At 36.9% G+C, this 26,004-nt stretch overlaps 5 protein-coding genes across 8 annotated transcripts; 3 read left to right on the forward strand and 2 right to left on the reverse strand.

Annotated features, from left to right (window-relative positions):
- The first annotated feature begins 653 nt into the window (after positions 1-653).
- LOC111788124 (protein FAR1-RELATED SEQUENCE 6) lies at positions 654-3,965 on the forward strand. Of its 3 annotated transcripts, XM_023668337.2 has the most exons (4): positions 654-793; positions 1,331-1,426; positions 1,884-3,703; positions 3,790-3,965. In XM_023668337.2, the coding sequence occupies exons 3-4, from the start codon at positions 1,884-1,886 to the stop codon at positions 3,824-3,826; spliced, it is 1,857 nt and encodes a 618-aa protein (XP_023524105.2). In that variant the 5' UTR covers positions 654-793; positions 1,331-1,426; the 3' UTR covers positions 3,827-3,965. The 3 variants fall into 3 exon arrangements, with proteins under 3 accessions (XP_023524105.2, XP_023524103.2, XP_023524104.2); XM_023668335.2 differs by having other exon boundaries at positions 1,884-3,965; XM_023668336.2 differs by having other exon boundaries at positions 1,336-1,426; positions 1,884-3,965.
- A 1,834-nt stretch (positions 3,966-5,799) lies between these two features.
- Positions 5,800-8,760, reverse strand: LOC111788280 (vesicle-associated membrane protein 711). Of its 2 annotated transcripts, XR_015419281.1 has the most exons (5): positions 8,332-8,760; positions 7,572-7,762; positions 6,842-7,005; positions 6,015-6,323; positions 5,800-5,924 (listed from the first exon to the last, which is right to left on the reverse strand). XR_015419281.1 is itself a non-coding variant. In XM_023668599.2 (4 exons), the coding sequence occupies exons 1-4, from the start codon at positions 8,546-8,548 to the stop codon at positions 6,236-6,238; spliced, it is 660 nt and encodes a 219-aa protein (XP_023524367.2). In that variant the 5' UTR covers positions 8,549-8,760; the 3' UTR covers positions 5,961-6,235. The 2 variants fall into 2 exon arrangements, 1 of the variants encoding a protein (XP_023524367.2); XM_023668599.2 differs by lacking the exon at positions 5,800-5,924 and having other exon boundaries at positions 5,961-6,323.
- A 918-nt stretch (positions 8,761-9,678) lies between these two features.
- Positions 9,679-15,266, forward strand: LOC111788121 (PX domain-containing protein EREL1-like). Its single transcript, XM_023668329.2, is given in 11 exon segments — positions 9,679-10,219; positions 10,855-10,965; positions 11,269-11,367; positions 11,468-11,554; positions 12,044-12,152; positions 12,315-13,111; positions 13,535-13,699; positions 13,788-14,030; positions 14,354-14,569; positions 14,905-14,971; positions 14,974-15,266. Coding segments are annotated over 11 exon segments (2,055 nt in total). The 5' UTR covers positions 9,679-10,126; the 3' UTR covers positions 15,042-15,266.
- Positions 15,267-16,997: 1,731 nt separating this feature from the next.
- Positions 16,998-20,383, forward strand: LOC111788111 (protein involved in starch initiation 1). Its single transcript, XM_023668307.2, has 2 exons — positions 16,998-17,366; positions 17,894-20,383. Exons 1-2 carry the CDS (start codon positions 17,304-17,306, stop codon positions 20,174-20,176), a joined length of 2,346 nt encoding a protein of 781 aa, XP_023524075.2. The 5' UTR covers positions 16,998-17,303; the 3' UTR covers positions 20,177-20,383.
- Positions 20,384-21,460: 1,077 nt separating this feature from the next.
- On the reverse strand, positions 21,461-24,943 carry LOC111788265 (uncharacterized). The gene is made up of 5 exons (XM_023668574.2): positions 24,577-24,943; positions 23,642-23,741; positions 23,195-23,294; positions 22,310-22,398; positions 21,461-22,192 (listed from the first exon to the last, which is right to left on the reverse strand). Exons 1-5 carry the CDS (start codon positions 24,773-24,775, stop codon positions 21,895-21,897), a joined length of 786 nt encoding a protein of 261 aa, XP_023524342.2. The 5' UTR covers positions 24,776-24,943; the 3' UTR covers positions 21,461-21,894.
- Positions 24,944-26,004: the final 1,061 nt, after the last annotated feature.

Below are 26,004 nucleotides of genomic sequence, written 5' to 3' on the forward strand. Positions count from 1 at the left end.
CAATTGGTCACTCTATTTGAGAGTGAAAATGTGGTATTTTTAATTCAACAATATTTGAAGGTGAAAAAATGAAAGTTTGATCGGGAATATGTTTTTAACGTTCAAGTTAATAAAAAAATAATATTAGCTAATCGAACGAGTATAATTGAAAAATATTAAAAAATATATATTAAAATATTATTGATGAGTACATATTTATAAAAATAACAATTTAAAATTTAGCTATTTTATTTTAAATTTTTTTAACGGTTGGACTAAACATATTTATATATTACAAAATTATAGTATAATAAAAATTGACACATAATTTCGAAGGATTTATTGTATTAAAAAATAAGAATTAAACGGTTATATATTAATATTAAAATTTAAAAGGGCTGCAACGTAAAAAGATTTAAATTCAGGGACTATATTGTTATAAACTAAAGTTAAGGGACTATATTGTTACATAGATTTAGAAATTTTATTTAACCCTAAAAAAAACAAAACATTGGACATTAAACCATATATTTAGCTAAAATTACAATTACATAAAATTTGTGGGACGTTCATATAAAAGGATGAAAACCTGGGCACTATTTGGAAATAAGTGAAAATGCGAGGACCTAAAAATAAATAGAACGAAAATGAACAGTAGACCACGTGTCAGCTCATTGAGTTGAAAGAATCCCCATTACTCGAGGCGTTTGGGAGCTCCACTCGTGCTTCTTCCCAGCGGACCAAGCTCGGTAGATCAATTGGGCTTCAAAATCGTGGCGATTCTGCTCCGCACCGGTTATCCTCCGTCGATTCTGTAAGATCACCGTGATTCTCAATATATCGCTGCATAATTTCAGTAATTAGGGCATTGAATTGATTGAAAAATGCTCCTCTCATAGGGCTCGATGAATTCGGTTTGTTTGGACGATTTTGAAAATCTGGTGGAGTAACTTTTGTAATTGTTGAAATTGTTTGTCGAGAAGAGAGCGGAAAAGTCTGTTTATTCGCGAACATATACAAAGAAATGATTACGACATTTTGTCTCATTTACTTGGATTGCCTTTCAGCGATTCTCATGCTTGCACGTCAAGTTTTATGACGTTGTTGATGTAATTATGAGCGTCCATTGTTTTGGCATAACAGATAAACTGAGATGTAGACTTGCAGTTGCTTAATGAGAAGATTATAATTTCAGGGTTACTAGAAGGGTGATTTATTTAGCAGTTAGCTTTATAAACAGTGCAAATTTGCTTGAATGAAGATAACGTTATTCGTAATTTTGCAAATCAATTTAGTACTCTGAATGCTTGCTATCTACAATTGCATTGATTGAAACGAGACTATCTTGAAGGTTAGCCATGGAGTTTGATATTGGTCTTTTTCATATTCACGAGGGCCAAGTATTAAGCAGTGAATATAAAGGATGAAGGGTGAAACAGGTTGAAATGTAAGTTCTCTACCTACATGCTCAGTTTTAACGTGATTTATCTCTAATAATTGAGAGAACTATTCGTGAACGTTATCCTGTGAAACAAGTAGGTTCAGGTTTCGTCGGTTCCTCAAACGCAAGTGTCTCATGTGCCCAAGGTATAAAAAATATATATTGAATCTCATGTATAACAAGGCCCCATAGATTTGCATATTGTAAGTAAACCTCTCAAGAGAAGCCTGGGGCAAATGCCATCAGTTACATGCTTTTGGAATTATATAGTCGGATGATGTACACGTACGATGGCACTGTGTTACCGGATTCATAATTCAGTTAGTTGTACGATATATAACCACAAAATTTGATTATTGAACTTTGTCATGTTTGCTTGCTGGATAATTCGTTCTCGTTGTTTCTAAATGTACCCAACGGCCTACGGCTGCAAAACTATGATTATGTGAGATATTTCTTTCAGATGGAGGAAGTCTGTCTTAATAGTGAGCCTATCTTTGATGAATGTGACGAGTATGAGGTGGATGGCGATGGTGCCTTCGTGGACAATGGAAACGAATCTGGGGAAGCACAGTCAAAGAAGAATCCTCCACTGCCAACAGTAGGTTTGGAGTTTGATTCTTTTGATGAGGCATATGACTTCTATAACGTTTATGCTAAGGAACTGGGATTTGGCATCAGAGTCAGTAATTCGTGGTTCCGATCTAAGAGAAAGGAGCGATATAGAGCTAAACTTAGCTGCAGCAGTGCAGGATTTAAGAAAAAGAGTGAAGCCAACAATCCAAGGCCGGAAACTAGAACTGGTTGTCCTGCAATGATAATTATTAGGTTGGTTGACACCAAAAGGTGGAGAATAGTTGAAGTGGAGCTTGAACACAACCATCCAGTGAATCCACAAATCACTCGATTTTACAAGTCACATAAAAAGATGATTCTTGCTGCGAAGAAAGCACAGCCACAGCTGCATCCTGTAACCGAAGTTCATACCATCAAGCTGTATAGATCAACTACTCTTAATGGTTGTAGTGGATGCTCAAATGTTGACCAAAGAGAGGGTATCAGTTCCGTTGATCACTTGAAACACTTGGAACTTAAAGATGGGGATGGACATGCACTGTATAATTATTTCTGCCGCATGAAATTGACAAATCCCAATTTTTTTTACTTGATGGATCTTGACAATGATGGGCACTTGAGAAATGTGTTTTGGGCAGATGCCCGGTCGAGGACTACATATAGTTACTTTTGTGATACCATCACTATAGATACAACATGCTTAACAAACAGATACGAGATTCCTCTGATTTCGTTTGTCGGTGTGAACCACCATGGGCAATCAGTGTTGTTAGGATGTGGCTTTGTTGGCTTTGAATCAGTGGAGTGTTTTGTTTGGATTTTGAAGGCATGGCTTCAATGCATGCTGGGATGCTCTCCACAGGTCATCATTACTGACCAAAATAAAACACTGGTAGCTGCAGTCTCTGAAGTTTTCCCTAAAGCTTGTCACTGTTATTCTACGTGGTATGTCATGCAAAGAGTACCAGAAAAGTTGGGTGGTTTGAAAGGATATGAAACAATAAGAAGCCAATTGAACAAAACCATTTTTAGCTCATTGAAGATAGCTGAATTTGAAACTTCGTGGACTAATATGATCAAGCACAATGCGCTTGGAGATAATAAATGGCTCCAATCACTGTATGAAGATAGAACATTATGGGCTCCTGTATACTTGAAAGACATTTTTTTTGCAGGAATGGTCCCTATCCATGCAAATGAGAGCTTTAAAACGTTTTTCGATGGCTATGTACATAAACACACATCTTTTAAGGAATTTCTCGATAAGTATGATCTTGCCCTCCATAGGACATACCATAAAGTATCAGTTGCCGATCTGGAGTCGAGAAATTTAAGCCTCGAGTTGAAAACGAGATGTAATTTTGAATTGCAGCTCTCCAAGGTGTACACAAAAGACATATTTAGCAAGTTCCAATCTGAGGTAGAAGGAATGTACTCTTGCTTCAACACAAGGCAGGTCAGTGTAAATGGGCCTATAGTAACTTACATTGTCAAAGAAAGGATTGAAGTTGAGGGAAACGAGAAAGAGGTAAAATATTTCGAGGTCTTATATGAGACAACTGAAGTGGACATTCGATGCATTTGCAGTTTATTCAACTACAAAGGTTACCTTTGCAGGCATGCGTTAAATGTTCTAAATTATAACGGCGTGGAAGAAATCCCCGCTCGCTACATTCTGCCACGGTGGTGTAAAGATTTCAAACGCAGGTATCTTCTAGGTCAGAGCCTAAGTAATACAAATATGTATAGTTCATCATACCAATATAGTCACATTCTTAATTGTGCCCTTCCAGTTGTAGAGGAAGGTGCACAATCTCAAGAACGTTATAAGCTTGCCTTGCAAGAACTGGAGAAGTTGTTGAATAAACTAAATCTTGTAGAGGATAATCCAAATAACGATGGATAGTTTGTTCTGATGAAGTAATTGTGAAAAAATACAAAGATTTGCTGCAAAGACAATGCTTGTCTAGATGCCACGTGGGTCCTCTCTCTCTCTCTCACTCTCTCTCACTCTCTCTCTCTCTCTATATATATACACACACATGCATATATCAATCATCAATCCCAAGAACGGTATGTATTTGTTGATTTCCTCTGTAAAACTGATACATACTGCAGGTGAACAATTGGACCATACTTCCAGCCTCTCCCAAAGAGAAAGATGCAGAACTTGTTTGTTTGATTCAGCTTTGATATTATGGCCTAAAAATGGGCCATTGATCTCAGATATCAAAGCACAGCTACTTTCTTTTTCAGGGAAACCTTCATTTCTCTAGCCCCACACTCAATGATTCAGCCCTTTGCATTAAAAGGCTCTCCCTTGCCCTACTGGTCAAGGGGAGGTACCTAACCATTCATCATCTTTATGGAAGTTGTCTCATTTCATATGTTTCAATCTTTCAACTGCTGAATGTGAGATAACTATATATGATTGTTAGATGAGTTAAATGGAAACTGGAGTTTGGTTTGGTCGAATTCTGGTGGTTTCAGTTTCAGGTATCGTTCTTGCACATTCCAACACGAACACGCAGAAGCGAACGAACAGCAGGCGTACAGCCTGCAGCCTAAGGAGGGAGCTAATCCGATCAGAACTCGTCTTCATGTTATCAAGTAAGTATGAATGAGAAACCCTGAAGTTGATTATAGAGGAGCTTTATGTGAACAGTTTTCTGTGGAAGTTTAAGCAAGATCTTAGGCTCCTAGGCTGACTTATATAGGGTATGCCATTTTTTTTAATATCTTACTTGTGACTTCATATTACATCTAGTTTGGTCAGTATTGGTTGCTTGTCATAAAATGTTGTGAGCTATCGAACGAGGAGTCAAATACTAAATGAAAAGAGTATATTCGTACTAATATAGCAATAGAACTTCTCGAACGTGCTTAAATTCTGAACCCCTCAATAACAGTCTTTTCTCTACCTTCTAAGTGTAGGCCTGGTATCACTATAGTATATGGGTGGTGATGTACCCATTGTAGTAACATTAGGTACATAGAGACTTTACAGTTGGAGGTAATGCATGTAATGATTAGTAAATAGTTTGAGAAATTTTGAAGACTCTTTAAGATGAAAATTTGAATATGCAATAATTTAAAATACTCCGCCTCCTCCTTTCGAAGAATGAGAACTGAAAAATATTCTCTCAAATATTAGTTACGTTAATTTTTCCTATTATAACAATTAGAGAGAGTAACCTATTCTATACGAACACGGATCGATAGAAGTTAACTATTTCATGAAGTCTAAACTCATTTCAAGGAGTAATTTGCTATTAAATTTGTTGAATTAGTCTCTTAAATACTTTTAAGGGTTTCTAAAATCATATAAGAATTTAATTCTTACCTAAATTTGAAGATTTTCAAAATTTAGTTTGATTTTTTTAAAATATAGATAAGCTAAAGGATCAATTTAGCCCGTTCATAATAATCTCAAGGGGCAAAGCTTTTACACTTTCCTTTTCGTTGCTTCTGGTTAAGCTGCGAGTTCATGAGCAAGTAAATGAACGAGCCATGTATTCACGACCGAAAGATGGTCGAAAAAGAAAAAATCTCTACTTGACAAGGTTTTTTCTTCCTATACCTATGAATTGAAACCCTATACCTATGAATTTCATTGAACAAAACTCATGTATAAATAATATTTATAGACTTAAATAAAAACAATTAAAAGATTACCGTACAAGACGTGTTGAATGAACTAATAGATCAATTAATTATAAAATTTCTCAAAAACAAACTTTAAATAATTACTTAAAACAAGCTACTAAACAATTGAAACCATTTAAAGTAAATAAGACCTGTAATTCAACCCTAAAACGTAACCTTTTTTATATATATAAAAAAAAAATGTTATAGAAAATGGTATAATTTTGAAGCTGCTTGAGCCAAATAAGCACAAGAGGGCATTTCAGATATGATGAGAAGAGACCTGCAGAATCAAAGATTTAGTAGTGGACAACAATGCTAAAGCTTCACTCTGTATCAAAATATTATAGATTCATATTAAGAATTTACTTACAAAATATAGTCAAAGCCATGGCTTCTGAAGACGAACATGTATATAATTCAAATCAATACCACCCAATTATGAGGAACACAGGAGAGCACACAGACAAGCTGAGTTTATCGAATCGGATAAGTTAGTGCACGAGCAACGTACACCAGTGGAAAATCGATGCAAACACGAGGGAGCAACCCAAACTAAACGAAGTACTATCAGGCCATAAATTGATGTTCTCATTATAGACATGTAGGCAATGTCACTCCATGACAAACAAAAGCCAGCACCAAGTAAGCAATCACTAGGAGGAGAATTATCAGCATTACCCTGCAAGAATATCATCTTTTTTAAGACATTGAGATGCTTTCTAAATGAAACTTGCATAAGCAGAAGTCGAACAAACCGAGCGTACAAGGAAATGTATAGCTGAAAGGAACTTTTCTTTTTTGGTGGGGGTGTTAGTAGCAAACACATGCTTTCCATAATTAAATTAAGAGTTTAATCATGCAGTTATTCATTTAGTTTACACGTGACAAATTAGGGTCGATTGGGGAGGAGAACAAAGCATTCTTTATAAGGGTGTGGAAATTTCTCCCCATCATACGTGTTTTAAAAACCTTGAGGAGAAGTCCGAAAGTAAAAGCTCAAAAAGGACAATATCTACTAGCGGTGGGCTTGGGCCGTTATAATAAGTATCTAATTGTCATAGTTTTCATAATAGAATTCTCAGCAACTTATGTCACCACATGCAGAGTTGCAGGCATAAAACCAAAATGCAGAAACAATCTTACGCCAGTGTTAGTACTGATGGAAAGAGTCATTCTTTAGAATAGGAGGAAACATACACGAGCTTCACATTTTTCCACCATACTGTGTTTCTGAAACGTCGAGCCTGCTTCCTAAATCGCATGGTGTTTCCTTGCATGTTAGTAGTTTTATCCACGAGCAGCTCCAAGCGATCGCCTCGCTCTAAAACTTTGTCAATATTCTCTATCATGACATTTCGCACCTGTAAAACATAATAACTATTAATCATCAATAACATTGTGCTAATTGCATAACTAGGAAGCTAAAAATTTACGGTGAAAGATTATACAATATACATTCCAAGATTGACATGTATTAGAAAGCTGAGGCTGGATCTATATTTTTTTTCTTCTTTAACAACTTTTTCATTATACTTCTTTTGGCCAAATTTGTTCTTCCTCCCGAGTAACATACACTATTTTGTTTTCTTATATGATACTAATGCCAATTGTCAAGTATGGTAAGAAACACTATATCATTGTCTGATAGCAGAGTGGCTGAATAATGATGATGGAATATTAGAATAAGGTACTGGAAGTGTCACACCCAAAAGGCCAACAGAAACTAATAGAATGCAACAAACTAAACAAGCTTTGTCACAGTCTTTATCATTCCAAACGACCCGCCCCACCCTCGATCCACCCAGATTAAAAATATGAGTGTCGCCCCATTACATCCTAGAGTACGTGAAGTTTAAGAAGTTGCTGCTTGCTATCTTGTGCTGTATAAGAGTACACAAATAAAAACTTGAAATAGTTTAGTAGTCACCTGACTCATTTCACCTTTCAGCCGGTTGATCCTATCTGCATTTGGGTCGTTGGAGTAATATTCCATTTGCTGACTCAAAACTCTTGAGAATTCATCGTTCATGCCATAAGCATTCGCTGAATGAACTGCACGGCCATATGTCCTTACGAATCTCTGATGAATATCTTCAAGGAATGCAAAAGGAATCCTCCCTGAAGAAACCAAGTTGTCATTGCCAGTAGAACTCAAAACTGAATTGACTGAATTTTACTGTCGGTGGGGCAAAGCAGATCAAGATTGATAAACATTTCAGTGATTCTTCATGCCGGTATATTTCACAAGATAGTAACAAAATCCCTCGAACTGGTCATTTTGATGTCACTTGAAATGAATTGAAAATAACGAAAATTAAAGTATCGTCTTGGCGATCATCCAAACTAATCAAGCAACAATTGCAGAGAATTAACGGTGAACAAACAGACCAAGCAAATCAACAGATTTCTCCAAGAAAAACGTATATGAAATAAACCATCCTTAAAGCTAAACATACTCTCCATCTTCAAACTCAAAGACAATACTCTCGGTCTCCCGCAACTTACAGAAATCAACAAGCATGCTGTACAGTGCAACTACTAAATAACCAAACAAAAATTATCCAGTATTTTGCACCAGACTACTTAATTGCACAACACATCATCACAAAAAAACGAAAATGAAACCGAATTCTCAACAACGAGACTACAATTAAAAAATTGACAAATACAGAGAGAGCGATACTCACTTCCGGCAGTGTCATCGGCCATACAGAGCACCGTAAGGCCATCAGTACGCTTGACATGAAAGAGATACCGATCCTGCGAGTAGGAAACATGAGAATCATCGTTTCCCGGAATTTTATCGAGAATTTGACGAGAAATCGAGCTCGCATTCGTCGGAGTAGCAGAAAATTCGGCCAGAACCACCGATCCCCTGGCAACCAACGCGTAAATTATCGCCATCAGAGTGGAGATAAGATCGATTGACTGCAAGAAGCAGGTCGATGAGTGGAGCTGACGCAGCTGCTACGTGCTGGAAGATCGGGATCTTGAATTCCTCACCGGCAGTTTCAAATTCAGGCGTTGAAAATTATCGGAGAGAGAGAGAGAGAGAGAGGAAGAAATCGAAATTAGGTTTTTAAAAATCAAGATTGCCAACACAGCGGGAATGAGCTAGAAAGTTGGTTCCAACTTTTTTCTCTTTCAATTATTATTTCAAAAGTGAAAATAAAGTATTGTTATTATTATTATTATTTAAGTTCAATTTTAATTTAAATATTTTTAAATTATGAGAGAAATTTAAAAAGAAATAATGAGAGAGATAATTGAAAATATAACTTATAAAATTACTAAATCATCTAATTAAAAATAATATTTAAATGTAATTTAAAATATGACTCAGCATTATCCTAGTTGGAAATAAAATTCAACCCAATTTTAAAAAATAAAAAATATATTCGATTATTATTTAATTTTTGTTATTTTAAAATTTTAAAATAGTAACCTAAAATTGCGAAAAAAACAATTTAATTTTTAAAAATTGAAAACTAAAAATATTATTTAATGTAGCTTCTCTCGTATTAGTCCCTACGAGGGCAATACGGTAATTTCGGAGGGAATATTGGGTTATTATTCCAATTTAAATTTAAGGAGTAGAATTCGGGGTCATTTTTGGAAAAGGAAAAAATAGGGCTATAAATAATTTATAGCCATTTTTTCCCTACTGTATAAAATTCAAACCCAATTTAAAAAAAATATATATATATATATATATATATATATATATATATATATATATATATATATATATATATATATATTCGATTATTATTTAATTTTTGCTATTTTAAAAATTTAAAATTAAAAGTAAATTGCGAAAAAACAATTTAATTTTAAAAGATTGAAAACTAAAAATATTATTTAATGTAGCTTCCCTCGTAATAGTCATACGAGGGCAATACGGTAATTTCAGAAGGAATATTGGGCCATTTTTCCAATTTAAATTTGAAGGAATAGAATTCGGGGTCATTTTTGGAAAAGGAAAAATAGGGCTATAAATTTATAGCCATTTTTTCCGTACTGTGGAAATACTTTCACCGAGAAGAAGCTGAAGGAAGAAGGTCGCGGGCGAGAGGACGACAGTTCGGTGTTTGCTTCTCAAGCATTCTCTCTCTAACATTCTCTCTCTATATCTCTTTCATAGATACAGACAGAATCCGAAAGCCAAAGCTCAGATAGTTTCCTAATTTACTCGCTGCACGCGGCTTCAGGTGGCTACGTTTTTCCCCTTTTGCTGGCGTGAGATTCTAGTTCCATCTGTCCATTGTCAGATTTTCCACTTCTTGTTTTGTGTTTTCCGATTCGATCCGACGGTAAAACGCCGCTGATTGTGCTGAAACTCGGGCAGGAGGTCGTTCATCGAATGGTTAATTGGATTGGATTCGATTGCGTAGCGGATAAGGAAGAGGATCTCGTCAAATTTGTGTTTCCGATCCTGATGATTGTATTCAGTTTGTGGAAATTTTAGGAGAAATTTGAAGTATGATGCAGAATCGAAGTCCGCCCAAACATAGACATGATGGAACCTCGCCGTTGCCTCTTGGAATGGACTGGAGTCCTCCTCCTCGAAAATGGGTTGGTGTTGGATTCTGATTATGTGAATTTATTTGCTTAGAATTGGATTATGAGAACTTTTTATACATTCCTCGGGTTTTCTTTGGATTTTTCTTCGTGGATTGATCGAATAGATTTCACTGGCTTTGTTGTATTTATTTGTCCGGCTTGCTAGATAATGGAACGTTGAATTATTACTACTGTTTTTATCACGATCTCATTGATTTGTAACTCGATCATAAAAATCTACTTTCAAGTTCGTCCAAACATACCATATTTACTTTATGTTACTTCTGATGAGTTTCATTGTTCTTGGTGTACCATACCATATTTTACCTTTTCTTTTCTTTAGGTTGCAATGTTGTTCATACCAATTGTCATTCAAAAATAATAATAAAGATCTGCTTGAATGCTTGAAGGTTTTGGTGTCTTGTAGTGGAAAAGACTAGTCTCTGAAATTTCAGTCAGAAAGTTATCTCATTTTAAGTGATATTTTTAGAAGGAAAGTTAGAACTTGCGGCTTAGCTCTACGTTTTTGTCAATGTTGGGTGGTGTATGGCAGCTATCTCCTGGTTTCTTTTACGATTCACGGCACTCTTTATGTTTGGTGATTTTTATCTTAATGTTCACTAGGAAATCTTTCATTTCTTGTGCAGAATGGGAAGGACACAGTTTGGCCTCACGATCATCACACTGGATGGAGTTACTGTGTTATAATACCTTCATGGGTTGCCCTTCCGAAAACACGAGCTGCAGATCCTGTAGTGGTATACTTATCAACTTCCCCATTTTCTTTTGGTATTGATGGTTTGATGTTGTTAATTGCATATTTGTGCCTCTAAAAATAACATCGTAGCAGTAAGCTAATGCTGATGCAGAATAATCACCTATACCATTAGAAGTTGCAAAATATGATGTTGCGAGAAAATGTGTTCTAGCTGCGATGGATTAACTAAATATAGGCGCAATTAAATTCTCGTGTATGAATCGACTTGTCCGTTTTTTAGCATTTACATTTTATAGCGTAGCACCTCCCTCTTTCCTTGTACATTAACATTATCAAGGGACAGTTCTACAGGGTTCAGGTTGGTGTACAGTCACCTGAGGGGATCACAGCACTACGGAGAGTTTTAAGGCGATTTAACGATTTCCTAAATTTATTTTCTAATGTAAGTTGACGCCTTTCATTTAATTTGGGAATACCCCTTTTCACATTGATTACTCCCATTTTTTAATTGTTATCAGTTATGAGATTTTATCACTTGCCAGATTAAAAAGGCTTTTCCAAAGAAAAGTATTCCACCAGCTCCATCCAAAGGGATCTTGCGGATAAGAACCAGGGCTCTCTTAGAGGAGGTGGGCAATCTGCAGAAGGATACACACATGAGCGTATCATTTAATTTCTTTTCACCCTCAGTCTCTTTGTTTACTCTACGGAACCTTGCTGGAAAATATTTTGTATGATTTGATAACCCTTGTATGAATCAATCCTTCCGCCAATATGTAAGGAAATAAGAATCATCTTCTACAGGATCTAGGAATGAAGCACATTAGAATAAGTACTGACTGTTTTAGACATTCTTATGACATGCCCAAGATTAGACACGGTATGTTTGGACCCTGGTGTATTTGTCATGCATTCCTCTGCAATAATTTCTTTGAAGGAAAGTAGGAATCATCAATCACCTAGTTCTACTGTGTTCTAGCGAGTTGCGAGTCTAAACCTTTTGGTTTCAAGATGAGGGTGTTGACAGTTACCCATTTTGTAATTCTATATTTATGCACTTTGGTTGTGTATCAGTAAGACTGTAACTATTATTTTTCACAGGTTTAATTTTGTTGCAGAGAAGGCGTTCTTTGGAGGAATGGTTGACTAAGCTGCTGTCTGACATTGATATCTCAAGAAGTGTTGCAGTCGCGTCCTTTCTTGAGCTAGAAGCTGCTGCTAGGTCATGTACGTTCTTTCTTGTTTAGAGTATACTTCAAAAATGTCTTTGCTTTTGTATTATCTAGTTTTTACCCCTGGAAGTTCTAATTCTAAACGCCATTACATGCAGTTCTCCATAATCTATATATTGGAGTTTTAACATTTTAATTCCTGTCACAATTCTTTCAGCATTCCAAAATGATAATCAGGAGCCTTCAGGTGAATACCCTGATTATAACTGCAAAATTTCTGCACATCAATCCCCTCCTAATTCAAGCTCATCTACTGTTGTTGGTGGTTTGTCGCTGGCATCAGATTATGGTAGTGATACTGCTTATGAGGCCTCTGAACTTGGAACAGCAAGTCTGGGAAGAGATGATAGTTCTGAAATTGCCATTGATGATTTAGCCATGGATGACGATCTTTCTAGCCCAATCGAAAAACTCGTGAAGTATGGATTGTCCAATATTGACGAGGGACTGTTTATGGGGCAGACCATTCTAGAGCAGTTGGAAGGCCTTCCAAAACATAAAGCTCATCCTAGATATAATAACAATTTAAAGGATGGGCACAATGGTAATACTTCTAAGGCATCGTACTTGGATAAAAATGGACTGGTACCTTTTGTAGAGCCCGAGCATGGCGAGGTAATTGGTCATGCACAAAAGCTGTCTGATGAGAGTGTGGCAAGTGATGCAAGTTCTCTGAGGGGTGGAGAAATTTCAAGCTTTTCACGTTCAAATTCGATAGGCAATGGCTCACTTGACCATTCGGGTGCTGAGGTTTCAAATGCAATTGAAATTCATAGCAACCCGGAATTGCATTTTTCACGTGATGCACTGCTCCTCCCAAAGGATCATCGCCATAAAATGAATAGGGTTCTTTCAACAATGCATCAAAGGCTAGTGACCGCAAGAACAGACATGGAGGACCTTATATCAAGATTGAACCAGGAAATAACTGTGAAAGATTACCTTGCAACAATGGTATGCTGCAAATCTTGTTTATTCTATAATGATTAGCTGGCTGTCCTTGGGTTAAATGTTACAATATATCTACTCTCTTAGGGCACTTGCGCATATCTATTTCTTTTTGCGTAATTCTATTCAACACATAGCCATCGGCTGTCGAAGTTTCTTATGAGTGGCTACGTTATATGTTTGCTCTGTCTCGAGAAACAGATACCAGCTGTTCCATACATTAATTAGTATCGTTAACCGAATGCCAAATCATTTTTTGAATATTTTCTGTGCCAATGGTTAGTATTTTTATGGACCAGCTATCGTAACTTTCGCATTACTAGCTCCATTTTACTATCACTAGTTCTCAAAATGACTGATGGTTCTTCTTGTGATTTCATACTGGACACTGACAGAAACCTAATTCATCTTGTGGCAATTTGTTCCCAGGTTAAGGATTTGGAAGTAGAACTCGAAACAAACAAGCAGAAGAGTAAAGAAAACCTTCAACAAGCTATTTTGATGGAGAGGGAAAAAGTTACCCAAATGCAGTGGGAAATGGAGGAACTTCGTCACAAATCATTCGAAATGGAGTTAAAGTTGAAGTCTAAAGAGGTTTTTAATCTTCTAAATTGGCTATATTTAACTCATTCCTTTCACTATTTTTTACTAACTCCTTTCAATGACACTCGAAATGCTCTAGGGTGAAAATTCGTTTTCAGTGCCTAGGAAAGAATTTACCCTCCAGGAGAAAGTTTCCTTGCAAGAAGAGCTTGATTCCACAAAAGATCAACTAGAAAATGTTTCTAAGCGATTTGAAGAGCTTGAAGGAAAATCAAAAGCAGATATCAGGGTTCTTGTTAAAGAGGTTAAATCTCTTCGAAGTACCCAAGCCAAACTTAAACAAGAGCTTAGTCAAACACTTCAACAGAAGTCCGAGACCGAGGTAACACTGCAATCTTCTAATTGTTCTTAGACTAAGGTGTTAAACAGAAACAAAAGTTTAAGCTCGTATAGACTTTTTCCCGTTTTCTGCAACATGTACGCACGTGTTCAACATCGACAAAAAGTTGTGCTTTGGTTACTCGCTCTGCTTTTTGCTCATATCTCATCTACTTCTTACTAAGTAAAACATGAGCATTTTTCTCTATCCGAGCATTGGGTTTGCAATATCTGTTCGGTTTATTGACTGAGAAATTTTAATCAGCACGTTTTAACGGACTGAAGAGTCAAATTTTGATTTGTCCTGTTCTTTTTCTCCTCATTCAGGAATTCCTTCAACAGGAAAGAGAACTGAGACAGCATGCAAACACAGCTTGGAGAAAGCTGCTGTCTGAATGTAGGAGCATACATGGTCGGCTTCAAAGCTGCAGCATGAATTTTACAGTAGATGATTATAACCATATTGCGGAATCGTCATCCCTGTCTAATGCGTTGGATGTGCTGACTACATCCGAAGACCGACTAAATTTCCTTCTGGCCGAGGTATCCAACATGTTTTGATATGTATCTTTTATGCTGTAGAGCTATTTGTGCATGCTTCCATGTCTAAACTAACTAAACCATTGGCTCCTCATCCCCTCTAGTAACCAACCTCCCACTATTCTACTACCAACCCCCTTGGCTCATGAGTAATGTACTCTTAATACCCTAATGATCATAATATTTGACCCCAAGGCGCAGCTCTGTTGGTGAAGGCACGCGGTCCCGAGTTATTTTAGTGTAGCTGTATCGTCCTGCTGCTTTACGCTTGTTTCATTATGTGCTTTACGGTTTTCTTTCGGTCATAATTAAAACGTTTCTTGGGATAAACTGTTCAGGCAAATCTTCTCTCCGATAGCAAACAAACTGCTACTTCAACGACGAATGATGATGTTCGGGGTGGCGAGTAGGATCGATTCAGGTAGAGGCAGAGTTGAGGATGATACTTAAAGACACGTTCACCGAAAACGTGTAGGTTGAGGAAATGGTGCAGCAGAGGCTTCTTCTTCACAAAATAGTAGAGTAAATACCACAACATGATTCCCTTTTGAATCAGTATATTATTCCCCTTTTCCTTTTTTTTTCCCTTTCTCTTTGTTCTTCCCCTCCTTCCCCTTAAATATAAGAAATCCTTTTTTGTTGATTCAGTAGCCATTTTGCACATCTTTGGATGAAATAATGCTGCCTGCTTGCTATGGTATAGGCGATGATTTTAGTTAGTGACTTTATGTTCTTTAGGGAATGTTACCTTGTAAATTAGGAGGCCCTACACAACTGATAAGGGGGAGGCTCATATACCCCTAACTTTCGAGCTATTTGGCTCTTCCTACGATGTTTTATTTTCACTTTGGGCTTAGTTGAATCTCCCTGAGTTATTTTAGGCTTATACTGTTACAAATGGTATTAGAGTCAACAGTGAGGATGATGGCCCCGAATAAGGATAGATTGTGAGATTCTACATCTCGTTGGACCCCTAAAGAGGGTGAATGGTGAGATTTCACAACGATTGAGGAGTGGAACAAAATATTCATTATAAGGGCAATGATTATTGGGTATTTTGGTTGGACACGGCTTCACATCTAAAAAGAAGCAAGCTTCGTCTGAGTTGGAGATAGAAGTCTTTTTTCGTTTCTCAACAGTGAAGTAAGAGTGTGCTCATAAGTTTTTCCTAGGTTGGAACAAGTTGATAGAATGTTCTTTTTTACGTCCCCATGTCCCTCCATTTGGCATAGCGGACCCAGCGAGAGGTCCGCACAACGGGCCGGTTTCCATAAATTAGTTTGACTTAAATTAAATCAATTAGAACTTATTGTAAATAATAATAAATATATATATATATATAAAAAAAAGGTCATATAATACAACTGGATATACATATATTTATTATAAATTTATTTAATTCTACAAATAATAACTTTTTTTTATTCTTTATTCTCAAACACTTTTAACGTTAAAGTATTTGGATAATAATTTTTAAAAAATTCAATTGCAAATCTCCGAAAGATAAGTAAATAAATTTAACTTTTATTAAAAATAAAAATTTAAATAGATAACTCGTTTTTTAGTACAAGTAGCTACAAGTTTGCTATGACTTTTTACTATTCGACCGTTACTGAGTCTTTTGCTTCTGTTCAATATATGATGTCGGAAGCTAACATTGGTTGGTTAATTTGATCAGTTCATAGATGCTCGGCAAGAATGATGAGCAAGAATGATGGTCTTAATGATGATCCAGTTCATAGATGCTCGGCAAGAATGATGGTCTTAATGATGATCCTGCCGTATTTCGCGTGTATCTTACTGGTAGATTTAAAAAACCTCGTGAATTGACTTGGGTTACAGGTGTGGTTTTGACTGTATTGACTATCCTTTGATGTAAATGGTTATTCCTTACCCTCGTGAATTGACTTGGGTTACAGGTGTGGTTTTGACTGTATTGACTATCCTTTGATGTAAATGGTTATTCCTTACTTCGGGACCAAATTGGTTATTGGATAGTCAAAACTGTAACAGGCCAGAAGCTAGGGGTGACCAATTAAATTGAATTCATTATTTAATAAATATTAAATTGAATTCATTATTTAATAAATATTGGTTGAGGTGAAAAAATTTATACTCCAGATATTAAAAATTATCGAAAATCTATATTCTCGTTAATTTGTTGGAAAAGTTTGCTAGAATAAATTCTAATTTCATTGTCAATCACATCAGCTTTAAAATATTCTTTATAAATTAAAATTCATAACGGGAAGGAAGAACTAAAAATTTATCAGTTATCAGTTATCTTATTAATACTAATCTATAGAACTACTAATAAATTTCCATTTAAACCAATAATAACCATGCCACGTGGCGCTATTTCAGTGGTTCAGGCAACTACCAGTCCTCGCTATTAGAGCTCCGTCACGTAACAAACCCGTCGTAATAGAAAATCCCAGAAAGTCCAGGGTGCGTAATTTAGCATATACTAACGTGCGCCATTTCGCCTTTTTCTTTTTCGTTCCTTTTTTTTTCCCTCCTTTCATTTGCTTTTGTCTCCAATTCAACCGCTCATTTGCTTCTGTGATTCTCTTCCGCCGCGCTTTTCCCTGACCCGGCAGGAAAGTTTGGGCTCGAGTTGATTGTCTCGTGAGACTGAAATCTATCTTCACTTTGATGCGTTTGTTAGATTGATTGGATTTGGCAACGAACAACAATTCGTCTTTGTTTGTGCACGGATGTGCTCCACCGGCGTTCCATGGCGTCTACGGCGGCTATTCATCTCCACATCTCCGCCTCTTGCTCTCTCTGCCATTCCAAGGTTCTCTTTCTAATCTGGTTCCGCATCTTTCTCCATAATTGTTTGTTAAGTTCGTGAAATTCGATGTTGTTTTCGGTATTGAGTTTAATGGCCTGAAACTTCCTCGAGTTTTTTTAGGATCTTTTATTTTTTTTGACGTTGAGAAGTCACTAGAGATGTGATTGGGAGAGAGATTAACTTCCTGGACCGATGAAGATTGAAATAGAATTTGGAGCATTTTTTACTTGTATCTTGTTGTTGTAGTATTACATTTTGATATCGGTACTGGATTATTGTCGAATGATTTTGAGAGAGATTAACTTCTTGAATGATAAAGATTTATAGAGCATAGTATGTATTCTTTTTGCCAATCCATGCTCTTCTCTTAGCTATGGGAATACTTTTCTTTCATCCTGTTGATGCTATATTTTATCACGTCATGTATCTTGTTGGAAGTAAATGAACTAGGTAGTCATGATTTTCTCTATTATCTCACTGGAATCTTCCAAAACTATTACTCACTGTTGCATTTTATTTTCTGTGTCCAGAGGTCATCTCTGAGGCTCAGTAGGAATCAGACAAAACTTGCATCTATCACAACCCGGGGAAGAAGATGTCAGTCACTGAAGGTTTTCCAGTCAGTGCTGAATACCTGCAAGTCAAACGACAGCGGGGCAAGTGAAGAAGCAAAAGTGCTTCTGGAGAGATTGTTTGCCCAGACACAGAGATTGGAAGAACATGTAAGCAAAGATCCTCACTTTCCACAAGATGTTTGGTTAGGACTCAGTCTTGAAAATCTCGAGTCGGATCTTCAGGCTGCATTGGGAGTGTTGAAAAAGAAGGAAGAAGATCTACAAGATGCAGAAAGAACAGTTCTATTAGAACGAAGCCAATTAAACAATGCGAGGGAGAAGTTGAAGAAGCAGGAGGAAGAAATTACTGCTGCTTATCATAAACAGCAAGAATTAGAAGATGAGCTTAAGCAGGCAAATTTAAACCTAGCTTCTCAAGCTAGACAGATAGATGAATTGAAACTTCAAATTAGAGAGAAAGACGAGGGGATTGCTGCAGCTGAATCTGCCCTTGCTCTGAAACAAGATGAGTTGAATAAAATGAGAGCTGATTTGGTTAAGAAGAGTAAGGAAGCTGTTAAGACAGATTCTGAACTTAAATCCAAGTCCCAGCTTCTGAATGATGCTAACGATGTAGTGAAAAGACAAGAAGTTGAGCTGCAAATGCTTAAAAAGGCTGTTCTAGAGAAAGAAAAAGAGCTGGAAATTTCCATAGAGCTTCATAAACTTGAAGAAGGGAAACTGGAAGTTGCAGAGAAAAATTTGGAGAAGAGAACCATGGAATGGTTGTTAGAACGTGAAGAACTGAAAAAACTGAGAAACGAAGCGTCTGCAAAAGCAATAGAGAGGAATGAAACTATGAATGACTTCAACCGAACGAAGAAGCTTCTTACCGATGTAAAACGTGAGTTGGTTTCCTCTCAGAAGTCTCTTGTGTCATCCAGAAAGAAAACAGAAGAACAAGAAGGTCTTCTTGAGAAGAAAATGGCAGAACTTGAAGAACAGAAGAAGATTATCAATGCATATATGTCAAGTTTAAAAGATGCTCAAATAGAAGTAGAGAGTGAGAGAGTGAAGCATAGGGTCGCTGAGGCTAAGAACAAGGAGCTTGGACGTGACTTGTTTAGGGAAAAGAAGCTTACTGATGAGTTGCAACAGCAGCTGAAGAGAGAGAGATCCTCTCTCCAGCAAGCAACTGAGGAGAAATCACGTCTACAGAAGGAGCTGGAGCATAAAAATACTGAGTTTGAGAAAACCCACAATCTCCTTCAAAAGAAAGCATCGGAGTTGGTCGAGGCCAAGTTAGAAATCCAGCATTTGAAATCCAAACAGGTTTCACTTCAACTTCTATTGGAGGAGAAAGACATGGAAATACTTGATGCACAAAAGAAAATTGAGCAATTAAACCAGGAAATTGCTGAGCTACAATCGCTTATGAGTAGTAAAGAGACCCAGCTCAATCAGACAACTGCTATGCTGAAAGAGAAAGATGAATGTGTTCAGATAATGCAAAACGAATTAAACGACACAAAGCTGAAAGTTTCTGAAGCAGAAGCCATGGTAGAACAGATTGTGGATCTCACAAATAAGCTAGTGATCTCAATCAAAGATAAGGACGATGATGTTTTGCAATTAAATGATGATCTGAGCAACAACCTACAGCAGCAGTTATTCAAGAAACCTAAAGATAACATGAGATTGCAGAAGAAACAGCTCGAAACCGAGCTAGAGCTCACCAAGGAAAGCTTGAGACAGAAAGAAATGGAAATTCTAGCTGCAGAAAGGGCCCTGACTGTTAAAGATGAGGAACTAAAAATGGTTCTCAAAAGATTAGATACAAAGGAGAAAGAATTTGAGAAGATTAAGGAAGAAATGGATGGAGAAGCTAAGGATCTGAAAAATCTCTACGCTTTGGCACAAGACGGCGTTGGAGAGGAGGGCAACAACATTGGGGACTTGGCAATTGAAAGGCTTCAAATTGAAGCTGCTCAACTAGAGGTTGAAGCAGCAACCAATGCTCTTCAGAAACTTACGGACTTGAGTCGAGAGCTTCTGAATAAAGCTAGCCAAAGCCTCGAGGCTGATACTGATTCAAGTAGCATTAAACACAACGATGACGCCGTCATCGATATCGATACCCGAACAAACATGCTCGATTATAACCAAAGATTGAATGAAGTGAAGCTGGAAGTTACCCATCTTTCATCTCTAACTGAACAGCTCTTGAAGGAGGCTGGTATATTTGGTAATGCGGATTAATGGAGATTATCGACATGAATAAAGGGAGTTTTTTTTCTTTCTTTTTTTGTAAATATTGCATAGATTTGATATAATTTTTCCATCTCAAGCTAATTCAGTTGATGATTTTACCTTGTAGAAGCAATTCTGCTGCCGTTCAAAAGGTCTTCTAAAATTGTAGTACAAGAAATTTGATTTGGTTTCTTCTAAATGCTTTTTAAAATTCAATTTTGAGGCTGAACTTGTGATTTAGTAGCAAAATTGGTACCGTCTCAGCGTCAAAGGCCTGGCCCCATCCAGCAGACAACATAAAAGGCATATAATAACCTCTTTTTACTGTAAACATATGACCAGTTTTATTCAAACAACATACTGTTCTTCTGTACATCACATTCTTACTGTTTGTTTGTTTCACAACTGTACAGGGCCATTGACATGGAGCTGGGAGTAAAGATAATCTAGCCAGATAACTTGGCATGGTTTTGAGCTGATGAAACAACGAACTGGCCATGGAATCATCAAGCGACCGTGCCAATGCCATCTCTGTAAAGAATGTTCTTCACAGGTGGAGGAATCCAAGCTGGATAATTGGCATTCTGACCTTCACTTTCTTCCCAAATGCAAATCCCAGCTTCATTGCTGTAAACAGCCCAAATGCTATCAAAACTGGTCTAACTGACCGGTGAAAATCCTCAAGATGTTGGTACTCAGGTGCTAAAGTTAACTACCTCGACCTCAGCTGGATCGGTCAGGTATGTATTACATTCTTCTTAGAAAGAGAGAATGAGGGAACTTGACCATGAGAAAGTCAATTGGGTAGGATTGTGAGATCCCACGTTGGTTGGAGAAGAGAACAAAATATTTCTTATAAACATGCACAAACCTCTCCTAACAGACGTGTTCTAAAACGGATAATATCAAATAATATCGGGGCCATAGGAATCGGGGTCTCAGAATGCTTCCTTTAAACATATCCAGTGACCAGCTGCTAACCCGAAACTCACCCGCTCGAGTGTGGAAGCATACATTCCTCCAACATGTCAATAATGAAACTTATACAATTACAACTAAATTAAAATTTTGAATTATAATCAATTTAACTGGAGATCTTTGAGAAGATTTACTCGAGCAATTGCCAATTGCAAAACTATACCCATTTAGGTTTTTTTAAAAAAAAAATTATTATTTCTTTAGTTTATCTTAATAGATAAAACATTAATTATCGTTTTCAAACGGAGTTAAGGAGACTTGGATGGAATTTAACTCGGAATTTTTGTAGGCATCAAACTTGTAAAACACAAGGAATTAAGGACCCACACCAGCAACGAAGCTACTTACAATTCACCAATATTTTAGAACATTACAAACAAAAGAGTAAAATGAAGATGACAAGAAGAAAGACAAAACTAGAGTATTTGATACAATGCTTCTCCTATATCGATCTATAATCTCGTGACTAGCTACTAACATGAGCTTACCTCAACGGTATTCGACCTATATTCTTTCCTTGAGGTTAGACGTTCAAATCTTCATATCTATCATTGTCTTCGACTACGAAAACAATAATCACCGACTGACGACTGCACAAATTCTGGTACCCATTTTTTGTGAATGCTGAAATATCTACAACAGCTTATTGCTCTAAGGATATGAACAAACACTTCAGAGATTAGACTATAACACAATCTAGTTGACCTGTGTGTGTGTGAGTGTGTATGTTTCAATCATTCCTAATCTATTCAGACACCAAGGATGGATCTCTTCCTTTTACTCACTTTCTGATAATATTGATTCTGGCGGCATAGTTGAATTAAGTTCTCAAAACCATGAACCAGACTATGCCGAGTTCCCGACGAACGAACCAAGCTTTCGATGCACGTTTTCCCTGCAGATGCCAGCTTGATGTGGGAGAACCACCCTCCCAAAAAGACCACCATCTTTGGCTCGTGGTGTTTGAAGAGTTGGTTGTTGCCATGATGTTGAATCCTTCCACTCTCTATATCGTCCTGATCATAGTTTCTTGATAAAGATGATGTCCTGATTGTTTAGAGAAAAAAGGATTCAAGGATCAGTAAAAAGTGATGAACGAATGTGTTGTATGCAGCATGAGGCTTAACTCATTGTTGATAAGCAACAAATGTGTATTAGTGTTACCTATTGTGCAGTTTTGGGGAAACCTGGCCTTTCTTTGATTGCTTTCTTATAACATTGTAGCCAGTTGTGACATGCCGGACAAATTGAAGCTGATATTGTTGAAACAAGGAAATTCTATGAACATATGCAATGACATTCCTGATAGTTACTAAATTCACAATAATGTATCACAATGATCAACAACAAAGAGCTCTATTCCAATTTGGGATTCCACGTCGGTTAGAGAGAGGAACGAAACATTCCTTATAAGGGTGTGGAAACCTCTCCCTAACATACGTGTTTTAAAATCGTAAGGCTAACGGCAGTACCTAACAGGCTAAAGTGGTCGATATCTACTAGCGATGAGCTTGGGCTGTTACAAATAATATCAAAGTCAGACACTGGATTGTGTGTCAGCGAGGACGCTGGGCCTCCATAGGGGGTGGATTGTGAGATCCCACATCGGTTGGAGGGGGGAACGAAATATTTCTTATAAAGGTGAGGAAACCTCTTCCTAACAGACACGATTTAAAACTGTGAGCCTGATGGTGATACCTAATGGATTAAAACGGACAATAACTGCCAGCGGTGAGCTTGGGCTATTACAAATGGTATTAGAGTCAAGACACTGGGCGGTGTGTCAGCAAGGACGCTGGACCACGAAGGAGGTTGATTGTGAGATCCCACATCGGTTGGAGAGGGGAACGAAACATTCCTTATAAGGGTGCGGAAACCTCTCCCTGACTGACGCGTTTTAAAATCGTGAGGCTAACAGCGATACGTAATGAGTCAAAGCAGACAATATCTACGTACTCAGAGGAATTTTAAATCATCAAAAATCATCAAAGCACACAGAATGATTATCAACCCAATAAAAGACAACATAAACTACAGCTAACTACATACCTGATCACCATCCTTGATGCCTAATTTTGCAATGTAGCCCGTATCATCAATCAACTTCTGACCATCATAGCATAAGCAGAAATGGCACCACACATGGAGCCTCCATGATTAAAGAAAGAACAGAAACAAGTTCAATTGGGAGGAAAAAAAACATCCATTCTCGATGAGGTTTCCACATCGTTATAAAGAATGCTTCGTTCCCCTCTCCAACCGACATAGGATCTCACAATCCACTCCCTTTTGAGGTCCAGTGTCCTCGCTAGCACTCGTTCACCTCTCCAATCGACGTGGGATCTCACAATCCACCACTTTTCAGGACTCAACGTCCTCGTTGGCACACCGCTCGGTGTCCACCCCCTTCAGAGCTCAGTGTTCTCGCTGGCACACCGCTCGGTCCATCTTCTAGCAAATGAAACCATCAAATGAGGAAGAGTTAAATGAACTAACCATGAAATCTTTCCTGGTCCATCTTGTGGCATGTCGCTGAAGACTGCCTCCACTGCCCCCTTTAATTCAGCAACAGTAGCAGATCTCTTAACTCGAATATCTGTGTCAAAACATCTCAATTCATTGAAGTCCTAGATTAAAAGATGGTGCACGAAGACATTCTTATTTTTCATTGTCAAATAAGCAGAAGAATGATAGGAATCACGACCCTCCACAATGATATGATATTGTCCATTTTGAGCATAAATTATCGTAACTTTTTTTTTTAGTTTCCTCGAAATGTCTCATACCAATGGAGATAGTACTCCTTACTTATAAACCCATGATCTTCCTCAACCATTGTCTCATCGAACAAAGTACACCATAGAGCCTCTCCTGAGACTTCCTTCTTTGGAGCTCTCGAACAGTTTCCCCCTAATCGAGCCTTGACTCCTTCTCTGGAGTCATTGAACAGAGTACACCCTTTGTTCAAAACTTGAGTCACCTTTGACTACACCTTCGAGACTTACAACTTCTTTGTTCGGCACTTGAGGATTCTATTGTCATGCTTAAGTTTAGGACATAGCTCTAATACCATGTTAGAAGTCACGACCCTCCTCAATAGTATGATATTGTCCACTTTAAGCCTAAGCTCTCATGGTTTTTCTTTTGATTTCTCCGAAAGACTTCGTACCAATGGAGATAGTATTCTTTACCTATAAAGCCAAAGGCCAACGTGGACACGACTACTTTTCTCAATAATCGAAGAAACTCAAAACCAACCAAACATCAGGTAAAGAAAAAAAGGAAAACAAAAAAAAAACAGAGAATAGAACAATGTAGAAACCTTCAACATCCACAAAATCAGATGAACACAACAAAACCAAAACCAGAGATTCCTCTGCTCTTAATCATAGAAAAAAAAAAAACGAATCGATTACGGAACCAAAGATTACCAAAACAAGAGCCATCCAGTTTCAGGACGGAGAGTTCGAGAGGCTGATGCGGAAGCTGCCGATACAAACCACTCTTCCTCGAGAATCCAACAATCATCAAAGAAGACAAAAGCAGCGAGAATGACCGGCGACGCTTCTCGACCACCGGAAGCGGCGGAAAATCGGCGACATCGAGTGTGCAAACGCCGTCGATTGCCATGGATTTGGGAGACGGGAGAGATGCTTAGATTAAGGAGAGATGAAAATGGCGATGGAGATTGTGAGAGTTGGAGGAGAGTTTTAGGGTTTGGCTCTTTTTTTTTCGAAGAAAGAGAAGCATTCGGAGCTTGTGTCGGAGGCAATTCCTCAACATTTTTTTTTTCTTTTTTTTAATTGACTTTTTTTTTTTCTCTTCTTTTCGTTTCTGCCTCTGGTACGGTCGTGGAGATGATGGCCGTTATTTCTGGGTTACGTGGCGCTAACTGTTTCAACCGGCTTTAACTGCCTCTCCCTCTGAAACGACGTCGTTTACTGAAATTGTTGGAAAATAAAATAATATCTTTAAATCAAATAATTCAATAATGTCCATTTTTTAATTTTTTGGCCATCAAAACTTAATTAAATCTATTTATGACCATTTCATTTATATATATATATATATATGTATGTGTATATATTATGTATAATATATATATATATACACGCCAAATTCTTCTATACAGTAATATAAGTAAAAAAATTCTCGTAAAAATAAATTACTTTAATAGATTTGTTCGTCAATTAGAAAGTCTTCAGAAATCAAACAATAACTTTTAGATATATATATATATATATATACCGCCAAATTCTTTTAAATAGTAAAATAAGTATAAATAAATTCTCCTAAAAATAAATTACTCTTATAGATTTATATATATATATATATATATATATATATATATATATATATATATATATATATATATATATATATATATATATATATATATATATATATATATATATATATATATATATGCGCGCCAAATTCTTTTAAATAGTAAAATAAGTATAAATAAATTCTACTAAAAATAAATTACTCATTTATATATATATATATATTATATCTGCCAAATTCTTCTAAAGAGTGACATAAGTAAAAAAATTCTCGTAAAAATAAATTACTCAGATAGATTTTTACGTCAATTAGAAAGTTTTGAGAAATCAAACAGTAACTTTATACGTAATTACACGTATCTGTGTAAGTCATGTACGAGAGGGCAACATAGACACCTCATTTGGTCATGGCAGATCCTCGGAAGAGCTTCTCATTGCTTTTTTTCCTCACTGTCGTGTAGAGGATCCAACACTGGCATCATCGAATTCTTCTCTGAATTTGCAGCCTTCAACGATATCTTTGAGCTCGCCTTCTCGATAAGACAGCGAAATTAGTTGAAATTGGGATTTGGC

Source organism: Cucurbita pepo, chromosome 2 (genome assembly GCF_057944985.1).
Source record: "Cucurbita pepo subsp. pepo isolate OVF chromosome 2, ASM5794498v1, whole genome shotgun sequence".
Lineage (NCBI taxonomy): Eukaryota > Viridiplantae > Streptophyta > Magnoliopsida > Cucurbitales > Cucurbitaceae > Cucurbita > Cucurbita pepo.

Coding starts and splice junctions, on each gene's coding strand:
- LOC111788124 (XM_023668335.2), top strand. CDS start 1,884: ATGGAGGAAGTCTGTCTTAATAGTGAGCCTATCTTTGATGAATGTGAC.
- LOC111788280 (XM_023668599.2), bottom strand. CDS start 8,548: ATGGCGATAATTTACGCGTTGGTTGCCAGGGGATCGGTGGTTCTGGCC. Junction 7,006..7,571: donor TGAAAGGTGAAATGAGTCAG/GTGACTACTAAA, acceptor TATGTTTTACAG/GTGCGAAATGTCATGATAGA. Junction 6,324..6,841: donor TGGAAAAATGTGAAGCTCGT/GTATGTTTCCTC, acceptor ATATTCTTGCAG/GGTAATGCTGATAATTCTCC.
- LOC111788111 (XM_023668307.2), top strand. CDS start 17,304: ATGGCGTCTACGGCGGCTATTCATCTCCACATCTCCGCCTCTTGCTCT. Junction 17,367..17,893: donor GCTCTCTCTGCCATTCCAAG/GTTCTCTTTCTA, acceptor TTCTGTGTCCAG/AGGTCATCTCTGAGGCTCAG.
- LOC111788265 (XM_023668574.2), bottom strand. CDS start 24,775: ATGGCAATCGACGGCGTTTGCACACTCGATGTCGCCGATTTTCCGCCG. Junction 23,295..23,641: donor GGACCAGGAAAGATTTCATG/GTTAGTTCATTT, acceptor TTAATCATGGAG/GCTCCATGTGTGGTGCCATT. Junction 22,399..23,194: donor GCATCAAGGATGGTGATCAG/GTATGTAGTTAG, acceptor CAACAATATCAG/CTTCAATTTGTCCGGCATGT.